This window comes from Erythrolamprus reginae, chromosome 1, assembly GCF_031021105.1.
Source record: "Erythrolamprus reginae isolate rEryReg1 chromosome 1, rEryReg1.hap1, whole genome shotgun sequence".
Classification (NCBI taxonomy): Eukaryota; Metazoa; Chordata; class Lepidosauria; order Squamata; family Dipsadidae; genus Erythrolamprus; species Erythrolamprus reginae.
This window is the reverse complement of record NC_091950.1, coordinates 377,076,460-377,102,105: the sequence shown is the minus strand read 5'-3', so window position 1 is coordinate 377,102,105 and position 25,646 is coordinate 377,076,460. Positions and strand designations below refer to the sequence as shown.

The 25,646-nt window shown below is 43.0% G+C and overlaps 1 protein-coding gene across 1 annotated transcript; it reads right to left on the bottom strand.

Annotated features, from left to right (window-relative positions):
* Positions 1 to 197: 197 nt before the first annotated feature.
* Positions 198 to 24,018, bottom strand: APMAP (adipocyte plasma membrane associated protein). Its single transcript, XM_070734686.1, has 9 exons — positions 23,580 to 24,018; positions 16,734 to 16,850; positions 15,036 to 15,151; positions 11,552 to 11,644; positions 10,336 to 10,452; positions 9,887 to 10,061; positions 6,829 to 6,963; positions 5,601 to 5,793; positions 198 to 1,621 (listed from the first exon to the last, which is right to left on the bottom strand). Exons 1-9 carry the CDS (start codon positions 23,669 to 23,671, stop codon positions 1,412 to 1,414), a joined length of 1,248 nt encoding a protein of 415 aa, XP_070590787.1. The 5' UTR covers positions 23,672 to 24,018; the 3' UTR covers positions 198 to 1,411.
* Positions 24,019 to 25,646: the final 1,628 nt, after the last annotated feature.

Sequence of the window (25,646 nt, the reverse complement as noted above, 5' to 3'; positions counted from 1 at the left end):
TTCAACATGCAGTTTATTTTTGTTATCTTTGGATTGTGAGATCCACCTGGGCTGTTTGGAGGATGGGAGGGATGTGTGATATGGAACTGGTCAAATGAAACAACACAATATATTCATGACTTTTTTATACTGATCTTGAAACTCTTTATATCAACATTTTTGAAAAAAAGGTGTTCATACATAATGAAAGCACTTAATTTTATAATGTCAAATCTATTTAATAAAATATGCTTTGGGTAGCCAAGATTAGTTTCTTATGCATTTGAAAAAGAGGTTTCAGTCATAATTAACATACTTTTGATTAAACCTTATATTTAATATTAAATTAATGAAATTTTAATCAGATGATAAGAGGCAGAGAAGCTTCTTTGGAAATTAGTACCATCATATACCAGTGCAATAGTATGAGAATTTAATGCAAGATGGAGAAATGACATTATTCTACACGTTACTGGACTGTAATTTTAAACAACATTCACCACATTTGATAGATTGAGTTATATTCAGCAGTACTAGGGGTGATCCCTTATTTAAAGGATATTTTAAGGATAGTAAATGGATTTATGCAATTGACAGATTAAAAAAAAAGTCACAATATTCATCTGACCAAAGCCCATCAATATTTAATATACATAATGACCAACTTTTTTCCTGACTTTTTTTTTTTAAACCCGCAGATTAAAACATTCTTTTTTGCCTGAAAGTCTTGTCAATGATTAAATAGAAGAATAAGACAGTCAAACCAGCTTTTCTTAAATTAATTACATTAGCCTTAGATTTAGAGACTCCCATACAAGTAATTCCATGTGTTTAAAACTATGTATGCAGAAAATGGCATTGACTAGAAATGGAATTATAGCTGTAATATATTTCATTTATTAATACAACTATAAATTGCACTGCTATTATATAGTGCATGCATTAAAACATGCTTATAAAGAGATCCAAATTGGAATTAAATTCACTCTATTACATCATCTAAGATTAGCAACTTCAAAGCAATGATGTATTTACAGGACAAAATTTTGAATTTTGAAAGGCTGACCACATACGTATAATGGATTTGAATAGCATTTCTACAATATTAAATGCAACAAATATTGTTTCATGAGGTAATTTTGTATTTTATTTACCTTCTGGAAAGGTAATAAAGGTGCTATAGAGAGGGTACAGTGCACCAAAAACGTCTACACAGCCCACCATTTTGAAAGAGAAGTTAAACAAGGTAATTCACAGATTTTAAGGTATGGCATGCCTAAGTAAGGACTAATTCTGCATCCTGCTAGTTAAACAGTGTTACAGTGCTCGTGACTGACTGTGCTTCCATTCTTCTTTTTTGTCCAAAATGTGTCTCATCCTTCATCTTTCTAGAGTAATTCAAGGCGACAGCAGTAATGCTTTCAACTCAGAATTAGACATCCTTAAGGTCCAATTTACAAATAAAAGGGGATCGGAAAGACCCCACATAGAGATGTCCATTATATTCATGTGCTTCACTTATATAGGTTGCCACCATTCCATCTGGATCGTGGAAGCTTCTTCTGTAGGTTCCAGTGTTACTTAATTCTACCACAAGGCTGTACTTGGGCACAAATTTTATCACAGTTTCTGAACTGAGCAGCTGCAACACAAACAATCAAGTTACAGTTTTCTTTTAATCATCAACATTACAACATTTGAGATTATTGAATCAATTACTATCAACTGTTTCATTATAACATGTTTTAAATACTTGAATTTGCTTAATGGAAGACAAAATTAAGCACTCTGAAATATAAGTGGTAATAATTGTTAGTATTAATCAATTGAAATAGATTTGATTAACAAACTTCAATACTAGTTGGAATTTTTTAACATTAGGTTTATATTTATGCCATTATCAAGTGCATAATTGGAGAATGCCCTAAGATACAATATTAACTACAACTTATATAACTATCATCTCGAATTGTCTAACTTTTTAAAATAACTATGTTATAGTTATGGAATATGAAAAATATCAAATTATAACATCTCACACATCAAAATTTTGACTATAAGTATGATGCACAAAAAGAATGTTTGCTATATCACAACATTAAGTAGGATATTCATTTTGCTCCATTTCAACTGCATGATTTTCGCAGTGATCCTTCATATAGTTCTGGTTTTGGTCAAAACTGAGCTGGAATCCTGATCACTGAGGAATGTGGTTAAATGCAATGTCATATGACTGCCCATGTGGACCTTTGGCTCGTGAACTGCAATCCTAGCCCTGGTCATTAAGTAATTCTGTGGGTTAAGTGATCACATGGGTTTTTTAACTGATAGAAAACCACGTAGAAAGCACAAGTGCTTGGGGCCTAGATACGAGAGCCCTGGAACACTTTGCTCAGAGGCTGAAAATCCTCCTGGCTGAAATCTAAGCAGGATTTTCAGCCTCTGAGGGACAGACACTTATGTGCAATTCTATGCAAATTCAGTGATTTAAAGCATGTTATGAAACAGTTGATAGTAATTACTCCAGGTCTCCCCCACCCACTTGAGGCACTTCACACTGTTTACCTTATTGTTTTAGCTCTATGCTTGGGTTTGGCTCCCTCTTGTCTCCAGAGGCTGGAGAAAAAGCTACCTGCCAAAGGATGTCATATCTCTGAATGTAGAAGGGAATGCCTTCCACAGAGTTATAGGAAGATGTCAATTCTCCTCTGCATGCAGAAGAAAACTCTTTCTGCAGGTGCATAAACAGAGCTGAAATCATCAGGATCCGAGTTCCGTTTCTGAGGATGTCATTTCTCAGTGCAGAAGTGAATGCCTTCTGCAGAGTGTAGAAGTCTCAGATCATCTCCAGAACAGTGAAGTAGTCCAACTGCCCTTAGCAGGCAGCTCTTTCAGCCAGCCGCCAGAGATCAGAGAGAATCCTCTTGGCAAGCAGCAGCAACTTGCAACCTTCTCTGCCAGTTTCTGTACTAACTTTGTGGAGAAGCCTGCAGAGAGGATTGCAAATAGCAATCGTGTGTGAGAGGGTGTTTACTTAACAATTGATTGCAAATGCAAATAGCTTGCTAAGGATCATGGTCGGAATCATGCAACTGTATGTACAGTAATACCCCGGTTATTGCGTCCCCGACCATTGCGAACAGGGTAATTTGCGATTTTTCAACCCGGAAGTCAAAACACCATCTGCGCATGTGTGCCCTTTTTTTCTATGGGCACGCATGCGTAGATGGCACCCGGCACATCAGCTGCTGGGCGGCTTCCCTGGGTCTTCCCCCTCTTGCTGGCGGGAGGGCGAGCAGCGGGCATCAGCAAGGAGTTTCCCCACCGCCCACGCAAACTCCTCGCTGCCGCCCGCCCTTCGCCCGCCCACGCCGTTCATTCTCGCCGCTTTCGAGCTGAGTCCTGAAGCGAATTCGCTCCAGGACTCAGCTGGAAAGCGGCGAGAGCCAGCGCGGAGAAGCCGTTCGCTGGCGCTGGCTGTCGGCGCTTTTGAGCTGAGTCCTGAAGCGAATTCGCTCCAGAACTCAGCTCGAAAGCGGCGAGAGCCAGCGCGGAGAAGCCGTTCGCTGGCGCTGGCTGTCGGCGCTTTTGAGCTGAGTCCTGAAGCGAATTCGCTCCAGGACTCAGCTCGAAAGCGGCGAGAGCCAGCGCGGAGAAGCCGTTCGCTGGCGCTGGCTGTCGGCGCTTTTGAGCTGAGTCCTGAAGCGAATTCGCTCCAGGACTCAGCTGGAAAGCGGCGAGAGCCAGCGCGGAGAAGCCGTTCGCTGGCGCTGGCTGTCGGCGCTTTTGAGCTGAGTCCAGAAACGAATTCGCTCCAGGATTCAGTTGGAAAGCGGCGAGAGCCAGCGCGGAGAAGCCGTTCGCTGGCGCTGGCTGTCGGCGCTTTTGAGCTGAGTCCTGAAGCGAATTCGCTCCAGGACTCAGCTCGAAAGCGGCGAGAGCCAGCGCGGAGAAGCCGTTCGCTGGCGCTGGCTGTCGGCGCTTTTGAGCTGAGTCCTGAAGCAAATTCGCTCCAGGACTCAGCTCGAAAGCGGCGAGAGCCAGCGCCAGCGAACGGCTTGTCCGCCGCCTGCCTGCCCGCTAGCGAGGAGCCGAAGATTGGGGGCAGCGCGGCTGTTTTAAAATGTCGCCGCCGGCATGGGGGGCTTGCCAGCACCCCCCGGACCCCCAACCCGGGTTTGGGGGGCTGCTAAGAAGCCCCCCATGCCAGCGGCGACATTTTAAAACAGCCGCGCCGCCCCCAATCTTCGGCTCCTCGCTAGCGCTGCGGGAGTAAAAACACCATCTGCACATGCGCAGATGGTGTTTTTACTTCCGCAGCGCTACTTTGCGAAAACCCGCTCGTTGCGGGGGGTCCTGGAACGGAACCCTCACAACGAGCGGGGGATCACTGTATATGTATAGGGGGTGGAAGGGTAGCATGATGTTTTCTAACAGCCAGAAGTTGATATGCTCCTGCCCCAAGGAATGTGGAGTTGGATGCAGGGGAAACATCAACATGTCATAGACCTGTTTTATTGCCGACAGAGTCGGGTAGTGAAGTTTCCTTGGAAGAAGAAGAAGGTGGGGGTAACTTGGAAGAGGGGAGTTTGGCAGACAGCCCAGGAGGAGATCAATCATCCTTATCATCCCTGGATTCTGAACAAGAACTTATGACACATCCACGCATGCGTAGAGTGATGCATAGGGGAGAACAACTGAAGGATTATTACAGGAGATAAATGAGGCCACCTGTGGTTGGGTGGGGCTGCTGTAATTAGTGCTACAGATAAAAAAGCAGCCTGCTGGTTTAGCCTCATAGCAGTTTATCTGATGCATAGTTTCGTCAAGATTGTGGTTTTTGCTGTTCAAGATTGTGTGTGGACTTTCTGGACTTTAGAATTGGACTCAATTTCCCAGTTATTGGGAGAGAAATTGGATTGCATTTAACCTGTGCCTTGTATGTACCAGAAAATCCCTTTGACATTTAAAAAGGGATCCGTTTCTGTTTTTCTGTTGATAAAGACTTTTGGGTTTTCCTTCTATCGTGTGGTGTGTGTCTTTCTGGACTAATTACCCTATAATTACGGGCGGTTGGGACACGCTGGCAGAACAATTATGTATGCAGAATGTCAGTAAAAGCAACAGAACCATCTACTGAACTACAGATTGAAAATATTTATTTGCCAAACTTTCTTTTAACTGTCATATTTAAGGATGGCCAAATAAGGAGCCAAACAATAATTGCTACTACCAAAAGAAGCTGGTAGTATGATTTTCATTTGTTAGTGATATTCATCCTTAAATTCAGAGTTAAAAATACAAACTCATACAAGCCCTTTTTTGTGAGTCCACAATTTTCAGTGCATTTGCATTGACTGCAACTTTAATAACAATCACAATGATTATTGCATTTCTTTTATTTCCTCTTTAATTATTTATTATTTTATCCTTTTTCTCTTGTTCAGTGTTATTAAACAAATAAAATATTTTTTTAAAGTTGCCATGGCTAGACCTGGAACAGGACAGGGAAAATAAATAAATAATTTCCAAAGGGAACCTCTTCAAAAGAATTTCATTCAGAGGATACTGAGTTCAGTGTAATATGTGAATACATAAGATTTGTTACTGTTGTTTCTTACCTTAAATATAATTCTTTTAATCCATGGTTTTTCAGATAAGAAATCCACCATAGAAAATCCAGGATTTGCTCTAACAGCTGACATAGCAACCCAATAACCTCCAGAGCTGCTTAAACGGATGTTGTCTGGAAAACCAGGCATGTTTTCGACAAACAGGTCCTCTCCACCTTTCATTAGACCAGATACATAATACCTAAAAATGCATAACATTTTACAAATTAGCTATATGAAAACAAAGAATATATTAATATTTTATGCTTTATGTTTAATTACTACTCTAATGATCAAAACAGAGTTGGAACTATTATAAGAAATATCCTTCTGGGTTCGGTTCCAACTGGAGAAAAAGACAATGGAAGTATGGTGACTGTTTGGAAAGATGGTTTAATGGTGGACAGCAGGATGACATAAGTTTGAGGTCCCAGGGAAAAGGGGGATCACATGCTTCAAAGATGAAGAAGAAGAGAAAGGGGTGAGATACTGAGAGTGCCTGGGTTTTATACCCTCTATTGGTCCCCATTTTAAGAGTTTCCTCTTTCTGAGTAAGAAATGTATCCCATTGGCTGTCAGACTCCCAGGGGTGGAGGTCTTAGCTAAAGCTTTGTCTGTGTCCCAGGCTAGTTTGATTACTGGCTGATGCAATCTTCCCAGGTGCCATGTGGTGAGATGGGCAGAGGAATAATCCCATCTTTGTTATGTAGTATAGACTGCCCATTGATAAAGGTGAAGGAACAGGGCTCAGGCTTTGATAGTCCATTAACAAAAGTGGGGGCTACTAAGAGTGAGTCTTCTTCTGCCTAAAAGTGTGTTTCCCAATTTTCTCTTCTAGGGATATTCTATATAATATACTGCCTTTTTAATATTTCCTAAAATATTTTATTCCTTTGGAGTAGAGTAGGTGTTAACTTCCTACATAACTATAAAACATGTATGAAGAACACAGAATACATTAAAACAAGAGGAATACAGGACAAATACAAAGGGCAGGATAAAGTTTACAGCTTACTAAGAAATAAACAAATATCCCAAAACCTACATAGCATCTCAGTTAGCCAGTATCCTTCTTTATATATTACAGAACACAAATGACTTGGTAAAAAATCCTCCTTCCTTAGTAAGTATAATACCTAAATAGAAAAAGTCTACTCATATAAATTAAACAATAATTTAGTCAATTCTTAACAAAATAGCTGGATCTATACCACACTCTTACAAGGATCTTATCTACCTTCGTATTCTTGCCATAGTTGTTTCAGCCACCAACACAAAGTCTTCAGCAGGAGACAGCTGGACTCCATTTGCAAATCGGAGTCCTTCCATTAAGACTTTGACTTCCTTTGTGACTGTGTCATATTCAAGTAAACTAAAGATAGAACAATTACAGGGTATTACTAATTGTATTCCTAATCCCAATCTCAATCTCAATATGATCTTTGTCAACTGTATGTCAAAATATATGTGAATTACCCATATATATATATATATATATTCGTGCTGTTGTAAAATGGAATGTTTTACATTCCATTTTACAACAGCACGAAGCTTGAAACTTCAGCCTGATGATGGTGAATGTGATTTCACCGAAACGTCGCATAGACATGCAAAATATTACACAGGGCAAAACCCGAACTCAGAACAATCTACATATATATATATATTAGTTATACAGTGATCTCTCGATTAGCGCGGGGGTTACGTTCCAAGACCTCCCGCGCTAATCGATTTCCGCGTTATAGTGGTGCGGAAGTAAAAACCACCATCTGCGCATGTGCGCCATTTTTTCATGGCCGCACATGCGCAGATGGTGGAGTTTGCGTGTGGGCGGCGGGGAAGACCAAGGGAAGGTTCCTTCAGCCGCCCAACAGCTGATCTGCTCCGCAGCGCGGAAGCAGCGAGGAGCCGAAGATGGGGTTTCCCCGTTGCCGCGCTGCGGAGCGGATCAGGTGTTGGGCGGCTGAAGGAACCTTCCCTTGGTCTTCCCGCCGCCCAGGCAAAGGGGAAACCCCAAGATCACTTGCCGCTTGCCGTATTGCAGCTTGGAGCCTTGCTTCGCCTCCTTCGCTGCAATACGGCAAGCGGCAAGCGATCTTGGGGTTTCCCCTTTGCCTGGGCGGCGCTGGGGCCATGCGGAGCCGCTCATCTAGGGGGGCGTGGACCGGCAAGGTGCCCTCCGCTCTCTCTCTTTCTCTCCCTGTTACCGGTGTGGTATAAGAGAGAGAAAGAAAGAGAAAGGAGGGTGACTTGCCAGTCCACGCCCCCCTGGATGAGCGGCCCCGCATGGCCCCAGCGCCGGACTCCGTTGCCGAACGCCGAAACCGGAAGGGGCGAGGTGGGGGGGGGGAGAACGGGAGGCTCAGCATTCCGTCAGTCGCAGCGCTGGCTGTCAACTTTTCTTTTTAGCACTGGGGAGGCAAGTCAGCTCCTGCCCAGTTTTAAAAAGAAAAGTTGACAGCCAGCGCTGCGGCTGACGGAATGCTGAGCTTCCCGTTCTCTCTCCGCCCCCTCGCCCCCCTGTGTTCCTAGGAGAAGTGCTGGTGAGGAGCAGAAGGTCTGTCTTGCCTCAATCCCCAGCACTTCTCCTAGGAACACAGGGAGGCGAAGGGGCGAGGGGGGGGAGAGAAAACGGGAGGCTCAGGAAGGGAGCTCGGGAAGGAGCCCACGGTCAGTCGGCTGCGGGCGGGAGGAAGGCGATTGTTCCGCTGCCGCCAGCATGGCCTGGCTGGCAGCGGAAGATGTAACGGAGCCCATGGGGGATTCGCCTTCCTCCCACCCGCAGCCGAGACTGATCGTGGGCTCCTTCGCAACCTCGGAGAGCTTCCAGGGCATGAAAGCTCACGAAAACCAGGAAGCTCTCCGAGGTTGCGAAGGAGCCCACGGTCAGTCGGCTGCGGGCGGGAGGAAGGCGATTGTTCCGCTGCCGCCAGCATGGCCTGGCTGGCAGCGGAAGATGTAACGGAGCCCACGGGGGATTCGCCTTCCTCCCACCCGCAGCCGAGACTGATCGTGGGCTCCTTCGCAACCTCGGAGAGCTTCCAGGGCATGAAAGCTCACGAAAACCAGGAAGCTCTCCGAGGTTGCGAAGGAGCCCACGATCAGTCGGCTGCGGGCGGGAGGAAAGCGAATGCCACGGGGCTGGGCTCGGCTCCCCCCTCGGCTCCCCCCCTTACCAGCCCCGCCGCGGAAGGCTCCATTCTGTTCCCTGCCGGCCCGATTGAGCGGCCGGCGGTCTCCATTCAGGGAACAGAATGGAGCCTTCCGCGGCGGGGCTGGTAAGGGGGGGAGCCGAGGGGGGAGCCGAGCCCATCCCCATGGCATTCGCTTTCCTCCCGCCCGCAGTTGATGTCCACCCCCTCCTCGGTGTCCCCGGCACCCAGCGTCCCCACGCCGCCTCCACCTCCCGGTAATGCGCCCGACCTCTGCCTCTCTCTTTCTCTCTCATATACCACGCCGGCAACAGGGAGAGAAAGAGAGAGAGAACTAGCGTGGACTTATTTTTTATTTTTTAATATTTTATTTTTTTAATTAATATTTTTTGAAAAACCGCGTTGCAGCGTTTCGCGCTAATCGAGACCGTGCTAATCGAGGGATCACTGTACTACTAAGAAGGCCTTTTAACTTGCCTGAATCAAATACTGTACGCCTCACCAATCATTAGATTTTAAGGCCCACAAAGGTTAATATGGAATACAGTGGTCTCAGAGGTATCTTGAAAATTACATTTATTTCCAATGCTGGAATTGTACCAAGAAACAAAGTGGTATTTAGGTTTATAACAGGATCAGCAGGGCCAAACTACCACTAAGTTCTTCCACATATCCATCATATTATTCTCTTTGGGCAAAGGTCCCCATCACCTGTTTGCGGCATGCCAGAAACCGAGCCACGCAAACAAGCAAAGCCCCATCTGTAGGATGTAGGCAGCACATGAAATAATACACTCTCCAGTCCACAGAAAAATATCTCTCCATGGAACTGGTCCCTGGTGCCCAAAAAGTTGGCGGAGCCACTGCCCTTGGGGATAAGTAACTATGTATAGAATAGGAAAAAAATACAGATTTCCTATGCCAGGGAAGAAAGGATAAGGAAAGATATCTGAACTAAGAATGTTAACATATAAAGTTTAAATGTTACTTCACTATTTTAAATAAATTTTTTAACAATAACCGTCAAATAAAAATACTCATTTCTAGAAATGCTATCCCCACTATCCCCAGAAAATTATTCTCCATGAGATGCTCGATCGCAATTTTTGTTATATAATTTGTAACTCAGGCTACCATATTTACCGTCCATCATCTGAAGCCTCCATGATTAATAAGGAATAATCTTTTCTCTGCCATTTACTACTAGAGTCTGTAAAATAGATTTTTCTTCCATCCCGAGTAATGGTAAGATCGTTCACAAAGGATAGCTTCTTCCCTTCAATAGGAATCTTTGAATTCACAAGTGGCCTGACTGCACCTGGTCACAGAAAAACATTTTTTTAAAAAACTCTTTGCTCTTTTTTACTTACTGTATATCTGTATGGTTTGTAATCTTGAATGTATCATTTTTACATATGCCTTTGCTGAATATATTTAATATTAAAGATTTTAAAAAACAGCAGATTCTTAAGCAGAATTCAAAATAGGCATCACTTGCATATCATGGTTTACAGCTTACCGTTCGAACCATAAATAAAACTAGCTGGGGTTTGTCACAATGGGTATGTGGGGGGGAGGAGAGGTAGACTTGCCTGAGATAGGATTTACTTCAAACAGCCCAAAATAGGCATCTACAACAAAGAGTGTATTGTTTGGTCCAACACGGATTCCTAGTGGTCTCCCACATGTAGGCTCATCTTCTTTTGTACCTTTTTAGAAAATACAAACAGATATAAAGTATGCAGCTTCTAAACAAAAGTTTCTATTGTACTTCTATTGTACTTCTAAAACAGAATATCAACAATCTTGAATCTGACTGATAAAAGATATACATACACCACAGTATCTCCTGATTTTTATCCTGACATTTAACCACTACATCAACTAGCTCTTGTAAACAAATACATTTTCTCTAAACATAAGGCTAGATAGGCTTTTATAGTCAATAGATCTGATTTCATTTTGTCCTAAATTCTGATGTGCATTTATAATCTACTCCTTTTTAAAATAGTTTTGCTAAATAAAGTGACGCACATAACGATGAATATTATATAACAGTACTTAATGAATGTTAATAAAAAATATCAAGATTTTATTGCATTTCTATCGTATTATTTTCATTTTAAAAAGAGTTTGTTAAACCAAATGATTATGACAAGATTCCAGGTAGCATCCAAACTAAATCAGAGTCCAAGTCAAAGTATTCCTCAAAGTTCCAATTTATTTTCTGAGCCGTCCTGGCTCCTACACTGGGAAACTCGAATCTGAGTTTCCCACCCACTTGAAAGCTTACATCCATTGAGCCCCACCCACACACTTGTCACGTTGCCCACTCAGATTGTGCCAGTGTGGCAAGTCCTTCTACTTCCACCCAGGTGGGTGGGCATAGGATGGCCTTGAACCGCTCAAAAGAATGCTTTATGGCTGCAATTGTTCCCTCATGAAAATCACCCCTCCCAAGTTCCCACAAACATCAGGACTTCTATAGATAGTGTGGCAAGCCATTAATTTATCACCAACTTCTGCACCGGCTTGATAGTCCATAGGTTTTTCACAACCACTATCATGGGTTGAGCCTAGACTCAGCTGGGCTGGCCGTTGGAGGAGACTGTGCGATGCTGCCCATACTGAGTTGGACAACCACACAACCAAAAGTACCACTCCAAAATGCACAAACTATATAGGATGAAATAAATGTTCATTTATTTAAAAATATTCAGTGGAAAGTATACCAGTAGCCTGAAATGGTTTATTAGACCAATCAAATCAGAGTATAAAAGGAGTAATAAATAATTAGTGTTTGTTTACCACAAGGACCGTGGCCAAGACGTGCTAAAGTGGAAATTTTCCCGTTTTCAATCTTCAGAATTTTTCCATCAGCAGTACCAGTAAACAATACATCTATGAAAGACAAGCAGTGACATGATCTATGCATGTTATTTAACATACAAAGCTTATATAAGATTTCAAAACACCCAACAATTCTTTCTATACAATGATGTTGAGAGACTGCTACTAAGAAGGCCTATCACCTGGACCATATCCCAGATACTTTCCCAGAAGGGTGGATCTTCAACAGAAGCTCCCTAAATGTTTACAATGAATGGAAATATAATGTGGTGCTGCACTATTAAAGGCTTTATGACATTAAGCATTATGAATTGGGCTGGAAATCTACCGCAATTACTTCAAATCAATGGAAGTCTACACTGATGGGATTTATTGATATAGTTCTTCTATTTAAGTATTACAGTCATGGCTGTGGCTGTTTACTATAACAATTAACAGTAAAAATCCACATTATATAAAATCCACATCATTTTATACCAGCTGTAACTTCTGAGTTACTAAAGGCTGCCTCACATAGGTAATAGTGAAAGAATGAGTTCACATATTGTATAAAGATCTGATACATGGAACAATACATTTCACATATGGAATAGAAAGTCTCAAATAGCCTGTTTGGACTAAATTGTGAGCATCTTTAATTTTATCAGATGATTATACCTTGTCACTATGATGGATATTATCTTAGATTTCTAAAAATAGTTTTCTTAGCTCTACTGAAATTGCAGAGAAGATTATTCAGAAACTGCTAGCTTCCCATAAAACATATTAAAAGTGTTGTTATAAAAGACAACTACAATTACTTTTTCTTAATTCTATTTTCTTTTATTCAGCCTTATCTAACTTTTAATCGTTTTTCAAATAACCAAATCATCAATAGTGACATGGATGAGCCTAGAGGGTAGCATGATAAAAATTTCAATCTTCCTCTTCTGAGAACCCATTTTTCCTGGCACCATTTGCTATCTTGGAATAGTAACTTGATAGTTCCCACTGCCACTGCTTATCTTACAAGGAATGCCTTGTGTAGCATTCTTCTCACCACCACAGCGCATAAAACATGTGATATTTTCATCACCTGGGTTGCCTTTATGACAAAACTAGGGGAGGGGGATGATTTATGTCTCTATTGCAATTTCCCTACTCTGTAGGTAAGGGGAAAGCATGGGATTAGGACAATCAGCCATTTATTCAAGAATAGTTTTATTACTTTGAAAAGAGAACATGCAAATATCTAGGTAGATTACAAAATGAAAAATGACAAATACATAATATAGTTTTCTGGACAGACTTCTCAGTGTTGGAAGGATTGTGGAAATCAAGACCTCCTTTACACATCAATTTCTTAGAAATAAACAGATTTCTGAAGCAAACGTTCTGAAGCAAATGTCCAGTATCCTGGACATTTGCAGAAATAAACAGATTTCTGAAGCAAACGTTCTGAAGCAAATGTCCAGTATCCTGGACATTTGCAGGAAAGTAGATGAAATGAACTTATTGATACCTTATGAGAATCTTACATTTTGTACACTAAAAAAATCTGCTCTTGAGAATTCAGAATACAATTTAAGATGGTCCTTTTAAATGTTAATAATAAATCTAGTACAGTATCTGTATGTACTTTTCTATATGTATCATACTATGATGCTTGATTAATTTAAATCTAAAACCCAAAGGATTACTAAGTAATTCACATCCCCTTTTGGTATTTTTTTCTGGCATAATGTAGTCAAAATTCAGTTTTAGAGACATTAAGCTTATTGAATTTTTGGGTTTTTAAATAGCAAAAATCAGAAAACTGGTATTGCTTATAGAATCCACAAAAGATTAACCATTATTTTAACTCCCCAAAATATACAAACGGCTACTTCTTTTTTGAAAAAGTATATGGAATAATGAAAACTTGAGTTATTATTTATACAATATATAAATTAGAACAATTCTGCACAGCAATCTGAAGTACTCTGTTGTTCCCAAGACTGATGTACACCTTGATTGCAATTATTTAGCAATTGACCAGGTTATTGCTCAATTTGGACTATGGTTACCGTGGGGGACCCTTGTTCTGCTTCTTGCGTCTGTCATTCACGCAGAGGGCAAGCCACACTGAGAGGACATGTCTATAACTGCCTGATTTCCTTTTAAAAAAAAAAACCAGTTTCCTCTTCACTAGTCCTTCTCCTTTTTCATGGCTTTCCCAAGTTTGCAGACATTGATGTCTTCATACTTCCTTCCCATATTGTCCCCTTTGTCACCAATGCAAATTCTTCCTCCTACCTTTATAAGTATCTCCCCTTCACTCCTTCCCCAGTTTCTGTGTTCTACTGTGGCTGAACAGAAACGTTGTGGCAATGAGGAACTAATGGCTGAACTTCACAGAAACAATGGAAAATAGCTTCAAATATGATAACATTCTAGTACAAGATGCAGCACAGGATAAAAAACAAAGTACAGTACTCAGCCTGGGGAAAAACCAAAAAGGCACAGACACACACCAACTAGAAGGTGAAAGAATGTAATGCAAGTGTGCTATCAAAACGCGTAAAGAAAACAAGGTGACCAAAATATTTTACTGGATTTCATAAGCTTTTAGTCACTGATAAATCAAATAGAAAGAAAAAAAAGTGCTGTTGGTCAGATGAGAACATCTGTACTCAACTATTGTCTGGTCTACAACCTTCCCTTCATGGGGAAAAGTTGTTTAGACGGTGGTGTCACTCCAGCTCCAACAGTCCTTGGATGAAGCCAATTATCTGGGAATTTATTAATTGGACTTAATAATCTTCAGCCTTTAAAGACGGCGTTTAAGGGGTGACTTGATCGAAGTGTATAAAATCATGCATGGGATAGAAAAGGTGGATAGAGAAAAATTATTTTCTCTATCACACAATACTAGGACGAGGGGGCACTCCCTAAAGCTCATAGGTAAGAAAATGAGGACAAATAAAGGGAAATATTTCTTCACCCAGAGGGTCGCTGGTTTATGGAATTCACTTCCAGAAGAGATCGTGACAGCTGTCAGCCTTGATAGTTTCAAGGCAGGATTAGACAGATTCATGGATACCAAGTGTCTGCGGAGAGGGGCGGCATACAAATCCAATTAATAATAATAATAATAATAATAATAATAATAATAATAATCGGTGGTTTTTGAAATAGATGTCCATGTGCCGCCTCTATGTTGGTTGAGGCAGGCAGGATTCCCTTGAGTACCATTTCTTGGGAATCGGGAAAGGGAGGGTTTTACCTTCTTTTTTTGGTCAAGATCACCATGTACAATTGGTGGGCCACTGTGTACAATTGGTGGGCCACTGTGTGACACATGTACAATTGGTGGGCCACTGTGTGACACAGAATGCTGGACTCGATGGGCTTTGGCCTGATTCAGTATGGTTTTTCTTATGTTCTTTAATATTAAAAATCTCTATCAAATATCTATGCTTACCACCAATATTTGCAATAGATTCTGGTCCAACAAGCTGGTTTTCAAATAATCTTTCTGCTTGTCGAAGCTTAACATTTGGTTCTAAAGCACCAGTAAAAAGAGGAGGTTCTTTAAAGCTGTCAAGAAGGAAGATTTTCATAAGCATAAGGAAGAGACTAATACAAAAATAACAAGATTCAAAGTAACTTAGATGTATCAGATACTTTTTCCCAAAATAGCATACGGTAGTTTAATTTATCCAAAGCAACTTATGCAATTATTAATTATTAATTTCCTATGTGGCAACAGTTTATATCAGCCTAAGGATCAATCCAATTAAGTGGGTGACAATTTTAACAACAATCAATATTACAATTAAAAAGATAAAAAGTAATGCAAACTAAAAAATTAAGGAGTAAAAAAATTAGAAAAGAATAAAAAAAATAAAAAAGGAAAAAATATAGGAAAGATAAAAATATGTTCAATATGTTAAGAAATGACTTCTGTTTTCATCATGAGTATAAACAATTTTAGTAACTTATCCATGGACGGTCAGCTGCAAGTGGGAGCTCCAGGGTGGAGGCACCGACGGGGGCGGCTGGATGTGTTGTTGGCGCTGTACAGGCTGGCGCTGCACTGGGCATGGGCGCAGGGCTGGCACCTCCATCCAGGCCCAGCCAGTGAGCCAATGCCAGTCCCGCAGCGCCAGCATGTACGGCGTCCAGCAACACGTCCAGCCACTGCTGTTGGTGCCTCTGCCCTGGAGCTTTTGCTCCCAGCCGACCGCCCTGCCACCGTCCTGCAGCTACTGCCCGAGGCCGCTGTTGCCGGCATAGTGTACGCTGTTGCTGACCACTCACAGCCGCTGCCCCATGGCTACTGCCCAGTGCCACTGCTACCGGTGCCCTCCCGCTACCACTGCTGGCGCACTCCAGCCGTGCCCCCAAAGGTCACCTGCCGCCACCGCCAGGGAAGCTCCAGCCGGGAGCGGCGCTGCAGTTGCCAGAAAACTTGGAAGGCGCGAAGAAGGAAGCTCAGCTTCTGGTCTCGCAACTTTTTGCTCTTTGCGCCCTCAGCAAAAAATTGCGAGACTGGAACCTGAGCTTCCTTCTTCACGGCATACCTGACCATAGTTCAAAGACACCGGTCTAGAGAAATAGGAAGATTAAGGAAGTTTATTTGGATAAAATTAAACTTTCTTAGTCTTCTTATTTCTCTGGACCAATTCATTCTTTCTTCACATATTTAATTTGTAATTAACTGTTCATTTTTGTTTTACAAATGAGCCTTCCATTCTTTCTGCAGCTACAGTTACCACATGCTAATTTTAATACAGAAGTAGTAAAATATTCTAACCAGGAAAATCCATGTGCCCACAGCACACATTAAGACGACTAGAAAGAAAATGGTTAAGAAAAATGACAACCTTTTAAATTAAATATATTGTATCTAATAAATGAAATGTTTAGAGATCCAGAAGGAGCAAGTAAAAATAGTATTAGGCACATAAATTCACCTGTTAATTTGGAAGATATAAAACAGTTGTTTTTCATTTATGTACAACTATAATGCACAACAATTTTTCTAAACAATTGACTACAGCACTGTTCCATTCATAAAGCTAAAAAGCCCTAACTAAAAAGCCATCATAACAACATCCTCAATAAAAGTTTAAGTCACATGCAAAATTGTAATAATAAAACAGGCTTATGTACTCACCTAATAGGCTGAGGATCTATTGGACAATCCAGAAAAATGAGGGCTCCAAATAATGAAATAATTAATGACGCGGTTAAAGTCACGAATGTTATACGAAAAACCTTGTTGCTGTAAGTACTGTAAAAATAAACAAAACCGTAAATTAGAACATGATTCTACAAGAGCAACTAACAATGTAAGAGTCGACTACATCAGGCCAGTAGCTATTCCAGTATTGTAGTCTGTGTCATCCAATACCTAACAAGATCCACTCTGGATGTTCAAAAAGATGGATAATAGAAAGATAGTGTTTCTCATCAATAAAGTTTTTAAATTATACTATCTGCAATTCTAAAACCAGGGAACAGCCATCAAGACAAGTAGCCATTAATAATTAAATCTCCTTTTTTTTTTAAACTATCTTTCTTAGCACTATCAAATATATTTCAGTAAATCTCTTTACAAATCTCAGGACAAGATTACTTTGTCTGGAAGTAAATTTCTATTATGCAAACATGCAGATGAATTTGCAGCTGTGCATGTTTCTTTTCCAGATGAGCACAAGAATTATCTTAAAATCTGCGAGGTGGGAATCTGGGAGATGAAATGTAATCAATTTGGACAGATTGGGAAAGATTGCTTTATAAATTATATAATTTGTGGTTAGACTGCAAATATCATTAGACACACTGAAAAAGCTTAAAAATAAGTGGGAGAAACAGACATTATGTGGATGACAATATGGTATCCACAAATACGATGGAGATTGTCTTCATCAAAACAAGCCAAATATAAAATTTTATTCACAAAAAATATGGCTTAAATTCTATGCACTCTGAGTTGGAAATAATCTTTGTCTTATTTCCACATAAATAATGCAAGATTGGCATATAACATTATAATGTGGTGCATGCATTAGTATCCAAGAATCACAGAAAAAGAGGGAATGCATTTTTGATGTAACATTCATGATGATTATGCTTTTGACGATTGGGGAAACTCAAACAGATAGTTCTTCATTTATAATCACAATTGAGCCTAAAATTTCTGTTGCTAAGCAAGACAGTTATTAAATAGAGACATGTCTCATTTTATTAGTTTTGCCATAATCGTTAATCAAATCACTGCAATTTTTAAGTGAATCATGTGATCATTACGTAATCTAGCTTCCCCCTTGTCTTTACTTGTCAGACGCTCCCTAGGGATGATGGAAGTGGTAATCCCAGGACCCTGATATGTAAATACATTTCAACTGCCAAGCATCCAAAGTCTGATTGCATGACTCTGGGAGAACTGGTCATAAGTCACCTTTTTTCAATTCCATTGCAACTTTGAAAGGTTATTAAATGAATGGTTATAAATTGAGGATTATCTGTATACAGCAACATCCTGGAGAACCCTTCCCTAATTCACTTCTCCTGTCTCAAGTTTATAACATTAAAAAGTACTAATACTAAGCTATTTCTTGCAGATCACCAAAAGCTAATGACAATGTAAAACACAAGACCAACAGTTTTGCAAGAACGTGTTTACTCTTAGAAAAAGAATATTTCCTCCTACTACTTTCTCATAATAACTCTTGAAACATGCGTTGGGCTGCAAGCGAGTGAATGATAGGTTACCCAACCAGCATCTTTGTGTAAAACAGAACTAGGATTTACAAGCCTCCACTTTCTAATCCAGCACATTTATTACTACAACAAAGCGGCTCCTGAAATATCAATATAACTTCCTCCATATATTGTATCGTTGAAAGTCACACATTTCCCAAATATGTATACTGTATTAACACATTTCCCAAATATGTACAGTGATCCCCCGTTTATTGCGTCCCCAACCATTGCGAATAGGGTACTTCGCTATTTTTCAACCCGGAAGTCAAAAATACCATCTACGCATGCGTGCCGGGCACGCATGCGTAGATGGCAGCGGCTTCCCTGGGTCTTCCCCCTCTTGCTGGCGTCAGCGAGGAGTTTCCCCACCGCCCACGCAAACTCCTCGCTGCCGCCCGCCCTTCGCCCGCCCACGCCGTTCATTCTCGCCGCACGGGCCTGTCCACGCTGTCTCTCGGCGCTTTCCAGCTGAGTCCGGGAGCGAACTCGCTCCCCGACTCAGCTGGAAAGCGCCGAGAGACAGCGTGGACAGGCCCGTTCCTTGGCGCTGTCACTCGGGGCTTTCGTGCTGAGTCCGGGAGCGAACTCGCTCCCCGACTCAGCACGAAAGCCCCGAGAGACAGCGTGGACAGGCCCGTTCCTTGGCGCTGTCTCTCGGGGCTTTCGTGCTGAGTCCGGGAGCGAACTCGCTCCCCGACTCAGCACGAAAGCCCCGAGAGACAGCGTGGACAGGCCCGTTCCTTGGCGCTGTCACTCGGGGCTTTCGTGCTGAGTCCGGGAGCGAACTCGCTCCCCGACTCAGCTGGAAAGCCCCGAGAGACAGCGCCAAGGAACGGGCCTGTCCACGCTGTCTCTCGGCGCTTTCCAGCTGAGTCGGGGAGCGAGTTCACTCCCGGACTCAGCACGAAAGCGCCGAGAGACAGCGCCCCCCGGACCCCCAACCCGGGTTTGGGGGGTGGTAGGAAGCTCCCATTGTTGGCGGAGACCTTTTAAAACACTCGCGCGGCTTCCAGGACTCGGTTTGGAAGCCGCACGAGTGTTTTAAAAGGTCTCCGCCAACAATGGGAGCTTCCTACCACCCCCCCCCCCGAGCCCCCAACCCGGGTTTGGGGGGTGGTAGGAAGCTCCCATTGTTGGCGGAGACCTTTTAAAACACTCGCGCGGCTTCCAGGACTCGGTTTGGAAGCCGCGCGAGTGTTTTAAAAGGTCTCCGCCAACAATGGGAGCTTCCTAGCACCCCCCCCCGAGCCCCCAACCCGGGTTTGGGGGGTGGTAGGAAGCTCCCATTGTTGGCGGAGACCTTTTAAAACACTCGCGCGGCTTCCAGGACTCGGTTTGGAAGCCGCACGAGTGTTTTAAAAGGTCTCCGCCAACAATGGGAGCTTCCTACCACCCCCCCCGAGCCCCCAACCCGGGTTTGGGGGGTGGTAGGAAGCTCCCATTGTTGGCGGAGACCTTTTAAAACACTCGCGCGGCTTCCAGGACTCGGTTTGGAAGCCGCGCGAGTGTTTTAAAAGGTCTCCGCCAACAATGGGAGCTTCCTAGCACCCCCCCCCGAGCCCCCAACCCGGGTTTGGGGGGTGGTAGGAAGCTCCCATTGTTGGCGGAGACCTTTTAAAACACTCGCGCGGCTTCCAGGACTCGGTTTGGAAGCCGCGCGAGTGTTTTAAAAGGTCTCCGCCAACAATGGGAGCTTCCTACCACCACCCCCGAGCCCCCAACCCGGGTTTGGGGGGTGGTAGGAAGCTCCCATTGTTGGCGGAGACCTTTTAAAACACTCGCGCGGCTTCCAGGACTCGGTTTGGAAGCCGCGCGAGTGTTTTAAAAGGTCTCCGCCAACAATGGGAGCTTCCTAGCACCCCCCAAACCTGGGTTGGGGGCTCGGGGGTGTGCTAGCGAGCCTCCCATGTCGGCGGGGATGTTTTAAAACACCCGCGCGACTTTCCAATGAGTCCCGAAGACAACGCGTTTGTCTTCGGGACTCATTGGAAAGTCGCGCGGGTGTTTTAAAACATCCCCGCCGACATGGGAGGCTCGCTAGCACCCCCCCGAACCCCCAACCCGGGTTTGGGGGTGTGCTAGCGAGCCCCTCATGTCGGCGGGGATGTTTTAAAACACCCCCGCCGCCCCCAATCTTAGGCTCCTCGCTAGCGCTGCGGAAGTAAAAACACCCTCTGCACATGCGCAGAGGGTGTTTTTACTTCCGCAGCGCTACTTCGCGAAAATCCGCTCGTTGCGGGGGGTCCTGGAACGGAACCCTCGCAAAGAGCGGGGGATCACTGTATACTGTATTCAGGTGCAGTACAAATAACACCAGCTGCAATTATATATTAAGAAGCTATATGTTGTAATATGTCCAATTCATTGAGGAAGGAATTAACTAAAAGTAATTTAACTTCAACTTTATTATGGCACATATATGCACTAAACATCCTATACCACAACTGAAATATCTAGAGGTTTTAAATACCGCATAATTCTGTCCTACGTCTTGATAACAGTTTGTACCTTTTCCAAACTAAGCTTATTTTTTAAATATTGCATAACAGTATTAAATGTTAAGATGCAAAATATATTTCTCCAAAGAAAATATTTGCTAGCTTCAGATTATATTCATACAGTTCTGCAGGAGGTAGTTAGTTATATTTAGTCATGTTTCAGATATAAATCTCCAAATGATTTTTTTTTAAAATCAACTTATGATTGATGCTGTAGTAAAGTAGTTCGATATATCTGTATATTAACCTTCCTGAACTTTTAACTTTACCTAATCATTCTTTCTATAGTATTTCCTTTTCAGAAGAGTTAATTAAATATGATTCCTCAACCCTCTCTTAATTCCAGAACCTTACCAAGAGTGCCAGTTTGGTCTGGTGATTAAGGCAATAGATCTGCTTTAAGCAAGAGACCTGCTTTAGCCATGAAAATCAACTAGGTGATCTCAGGCCAGTCACTCTCCTTCAGCTCACCCCACCAGGTTGTAGTTGTGGGGAAAGTGGGATATAAATAAACAAATACATAAAGATATAATTTCTTAGTAAATGGGAGTTTTTAAGTACCTATTCATCCACAGCCAATTACTATTACATCTTAGAAGAAAAAACTATGGCTTTCGTGTTTTTAATTGCCGATTTTATTGCCTCCGTTATATAATTTTTTTTGCACAGCATCAGTCTCTTTACCCTTTCTAGAGGAAAGTGAAGCAAATGGGGAAGAATGACCAAACAAATTATGAACACATTGGTTGTAGGTTAAAATTGCTTATCTAAGAAAAACATCCTGCCACCTATCAGAAGGATAATCCTTTTCATCAGTTGTATATGTAAAGTGAATACATAACATTATTGCTACAGAATAGAATAACAGAGTTGGAAGGGACCTTGGAAATCCAACCCCCTGCTTATGCACCACTTCAGTCAAATGGTTATCCAACATCTTCTTTAAAACTTCCAGTGTTGGAGCATTAACAACTTCTAGAGACAAGCTGTCAGGAACTTTTTCCTTAGTTTTAAGTTGCTTCTCTCCTTGATTAGTTTCCACCTATTGCTTCATGTTCTATCCTCAGGTTTGACTCCCTCTTCTTTGTGGTAACCCCTGCTATCATGTCATCCTACTCCTTCTTTTCATTAAAATAAATATACCCAGTTCCTGAAACCATTTTTCATATGTTTTGGCCTCCAGTCCCCTAATCATCTTTCATGCTCTTCTCTGCACTTTCTAGAATCTCAATATTTTTACATTGCGGTGACCAAAACTGAATGCAGTTTTCCAATTATGGCCTTACCAAGGCATTATAAAGTGATATTAATGCTTCATGTAATCTTGATTCTATCTCTCTGTTAATGCAGCCTAGAACTGTGTTTGCTTTTTTGGCAGCTGCTGCACACTGCTGGCTCATATTTAAATGGTTGTTCACTATAACTCCTAGATCTCTCTCACAGCTACTACTGTTGAGCAAGGTACCACACATACTGTACCTGTGCATTTTGTTTTTCTTTGTTAAATAGCGCCCAATGTTCAAATCTATCAAGATCCTTTTATATCTTGAGCCTATCTTCTGGAGTGTTGGCTATTCCTGCCAATTTGGTATCATCTGCAAATTTGATGAGTTCCCCATCTATCCCCTCGTCCAAGTCATTGATGAAGATGTTGAAAAGTACTGGGCCTGAAACAGAGCCGTGGGGTACTCCACTGCATACATCCCTCCATGCAGTTCCATTGAGCACGTGTTGAGTGCGGTTGATCAGCCAGTTTTGAATCCATCTGGTGGTGGTGTTAACTAACCCACATTTTTCTATAACCCACGTTTTTTCTATTAAAAAATGACATGTCACATACTGTATTACCCTAGCTGCATTTTTGCTTTTATTGCAGCAGTCGTTTCAAAACAACTGCCCAGTCTAATAACAAACAGTGGGCATTTACTATATTTTGCAAAGTCAGAGAGAGAAATATTATTTTCATTCCATGACCTATTCCACTCATTTTTTTAAAAAAAACCAGACCTTCACTTCTGGACCTCTGAGTTGTTAATTCCCACTGATTTCGATTGAGCCCAGTCATGTCAAAAGCCATGTCTAGGAGAGCTTATCACCATTATTTACCCTGGATATTCAGAGACCACTTATTATTTTGTAATGGTATTTATAGACTGTTACCCAAGCAGCAGATCCCTGCTCTCCACTGGGAGATCTGTAACTGGGGAATCCAGAGCATGGTACCACGGTCTTTAGAGACTTTAGGATGCCAATGCAAATTTCTGTCATTTGACTTCAGAGCGGGGTTTCCCCCGCCCCCTCTATTCCTAGCAGAAAAAAACGTGGAATATTTATTACTCCTAAACACTAAGAGGCCTAAACCCCTAAGTTATTGTTTCCAAATCTTGTCAACCTTGAAGATATCTGGACTTCAACTCCCAGAATTCCCCAGCCAGCAATGCAAAGTCCAGATATCTTCAAGGTTGACAAGATTGGGAAACACTGCCCTAAGTATGTAGCCCTCACATCTCCCCCCCCCCCGTTCCACCGGCTTCGAGTTCTCCTCGCGAGGGGCAGAAAAAGCGCTCGAGCCGCTCCAGCCCGGCCCTCCCACCGGTTCAGGAAGCCGGCGCCCACCTCTCCGTGTTATTGTCAGTGAGTAGGGCAGGGGGAAGAAGAGGCGAGGACGCCGTCCACGCCTCCACCCTTTCCGAAAGCCGCGCTGCCTCCCCGGGGAAGAGGGAACGCCGGGAGAAAAGCAAAGACCTCAACCGCACCTTCTATCCTTGCCTGCCTTGGCCGCGTCCTCCTCGGTAAGCACTTGGGGCCGGGGGGGCCGTCGCTGCCGCAGGCCGTCAGCCTCATTCATGTTGCTATGAATGGCCCGCCGAGATAGAGAGGTCAAGCGCGGTGGTCCAACCCAGCCGAAGCTCGCTGAGGAGAGGCGAGTAACAACTCTGCTTCCCGGCCCACACCGCGAAGACCCGCCTCTCGCTCCGGCCTGCTTCAACGGTTGCCACACAGAAGCCACGCCCCCGCCCCGACATGCCTCCCAAGGCCGCCATGGCGCGCCACCCCCTCGGCTGAGCTTGCCCAATAACTGTGGCGCCAGACATCCGCCCCTCCCTTCCGAAACGCCCAACCGCCATCTAGCCCCCGAGTGGCAGCTCCGCGGTGTCCACGGAAGGTGTGTGAGGGGGGCCGCGCAGGTTTGGGCCTGCTTCAGAGGTAGCCCCCATATCCCTCCCACCTGATAACCCACCAACAGCCTCCATAGGGCCATTCCCCCATCGCTCTTTTAGCGACGTTTCACTGCTGCCTGTACATAACCCTCCCCGGTTTCCCCCCCCTTTGATTGCCTAACACAGGAGTAGGCAAAGTTGGCCCTTCTATGACATCTGGACTCAACTCCCAGAATTCCTGCGCTGGCACGACAGGCTCAGGAATTCTGGGAGTTAAAGTCCACAGGTCATAGAAGAGCCGGCTTTGCCTGCCACTGGCCTAACGAGCGCTCACCCCCTTCGTACAGACGCCTCCGTCCCTCCTTAACCGCTTAAATTCAACGAATCAGCTAAGCCCACGCCCCACTTCGTTGGCCACTTGGAGAGAGAGTTGCTCCATCGAAGGGGCGGGATCAATAGAACATCCACTTCGTTTCCACGTGAAAAGAATGTAAGAAATGCTCGCTTGGAAAGGCTGCTTGGTTGGGAGAGAATCGGGTGGAGTGACGGGGAACCGTGAGGGGGGGGGGGAATGTTCTATCCAGGAGGAAGGGATATTAGCCCGGATTTGAAAGAGAAATGATCTCTACATAATAATGTATTAATAAATTGTTAATAATTTATAATAATTTATTAATAATAATTTATTAGATTTGTATGCTGCCCCTCTCCGCAGACTCTAGGAAAGATAATGCGTATTTTTTATTTATTTTATTTATTATTTATTTTTATTTAATCGATTTTTTTTATGTCGCCCTTCTCCTTACACTCAGGGCAGTTTACAACATGATAGCAATAGCACTTTTTAAAACAGAGCCAGCATATTGCCCCCACAATCCGGGTCCTCATTTTACCCACCTTGGAAGGATGGAAGGCTGAGATTTGAACTGCTGACTTACAGATCTACAGTCAGCTTCAATGGCCTGCAGTACTGCACTCTACCTACTGTGCCACCCCGGCTCTTTTTATAAGACAATATTTATTTTACTTTTTTAAAAAAAAATTATCGAGTTTGAAGTGAAATGGAATGTAGAGTAATAGGGTAATCTTGCTGTGGTTTGTATGAGCTTGAAAGGGAAGGCCACAGGTCATAGAACAGCCACTGCTAATCAGAGCATACAAAACATTTATTAAACCAATTCTTGAATACAGCTCACCAGTCTGGAATCTGCATTGCATATCAGACATTAATACAATCGAGAGTCCAGAAGTATTTCCCAAGAAGAGTCCATCACTCCTCCGCTCGCAACAATACCTTATTCCACCAGAATTGAAACACTGTAATTAGACAATTTACGCAGCCTCCAATCTGATCTAACTGTAATTCATAAAATCGTATACCAAAATGTCCTTCCTGTTAGTGACCACTTCACCTTTGCAGCAATACACCAGCATCAGGGATGGGCTGCTGCCTGGATGGGGAGGGGGGGACGCAGTGGGGTAGCCAAAATGGAGTTCCAGCCCAGAGCACCCAATTTGCACTGAAAATTGAAAGAAAATGCAGGGCATCCTGCATAAGCCATGCCTACAGTGTGGTAGTAAAAATTTTGGTAGCCCTTCACTTGGAAGCACGTAGTAGATTCAAACTAAATGTAAATCACTATAAACATGACCAGAGAAAAT

What these genes read in the sequence shown, in the direction of transcription:
- APMAP (XM_070734686.1), bottom strand. Translation starts at nt 23,671, where the DNA reads ATGAATGAGGCTGACGGCCTGCGGCAGCGACGGCCCCCCCGGCCCCAA. An exon ending in GAGGCTTCAGATGATGGACG is followed by an intron (nt 6,964 to 9,886) that starts GTAAATATGGTA and finishes TTCTATCTTTAG; the next exon opens with TTTACTTGAATATGACACAG. An exon ending in ACTATGGCAAGAATACGAAG is followed by an intron (nt 5,794 to 6,828) that starts GTAGATAAGATC and finishes ATGCATTTTTAG; the next exon opens with GTATTATGTATCTGGTCTAA.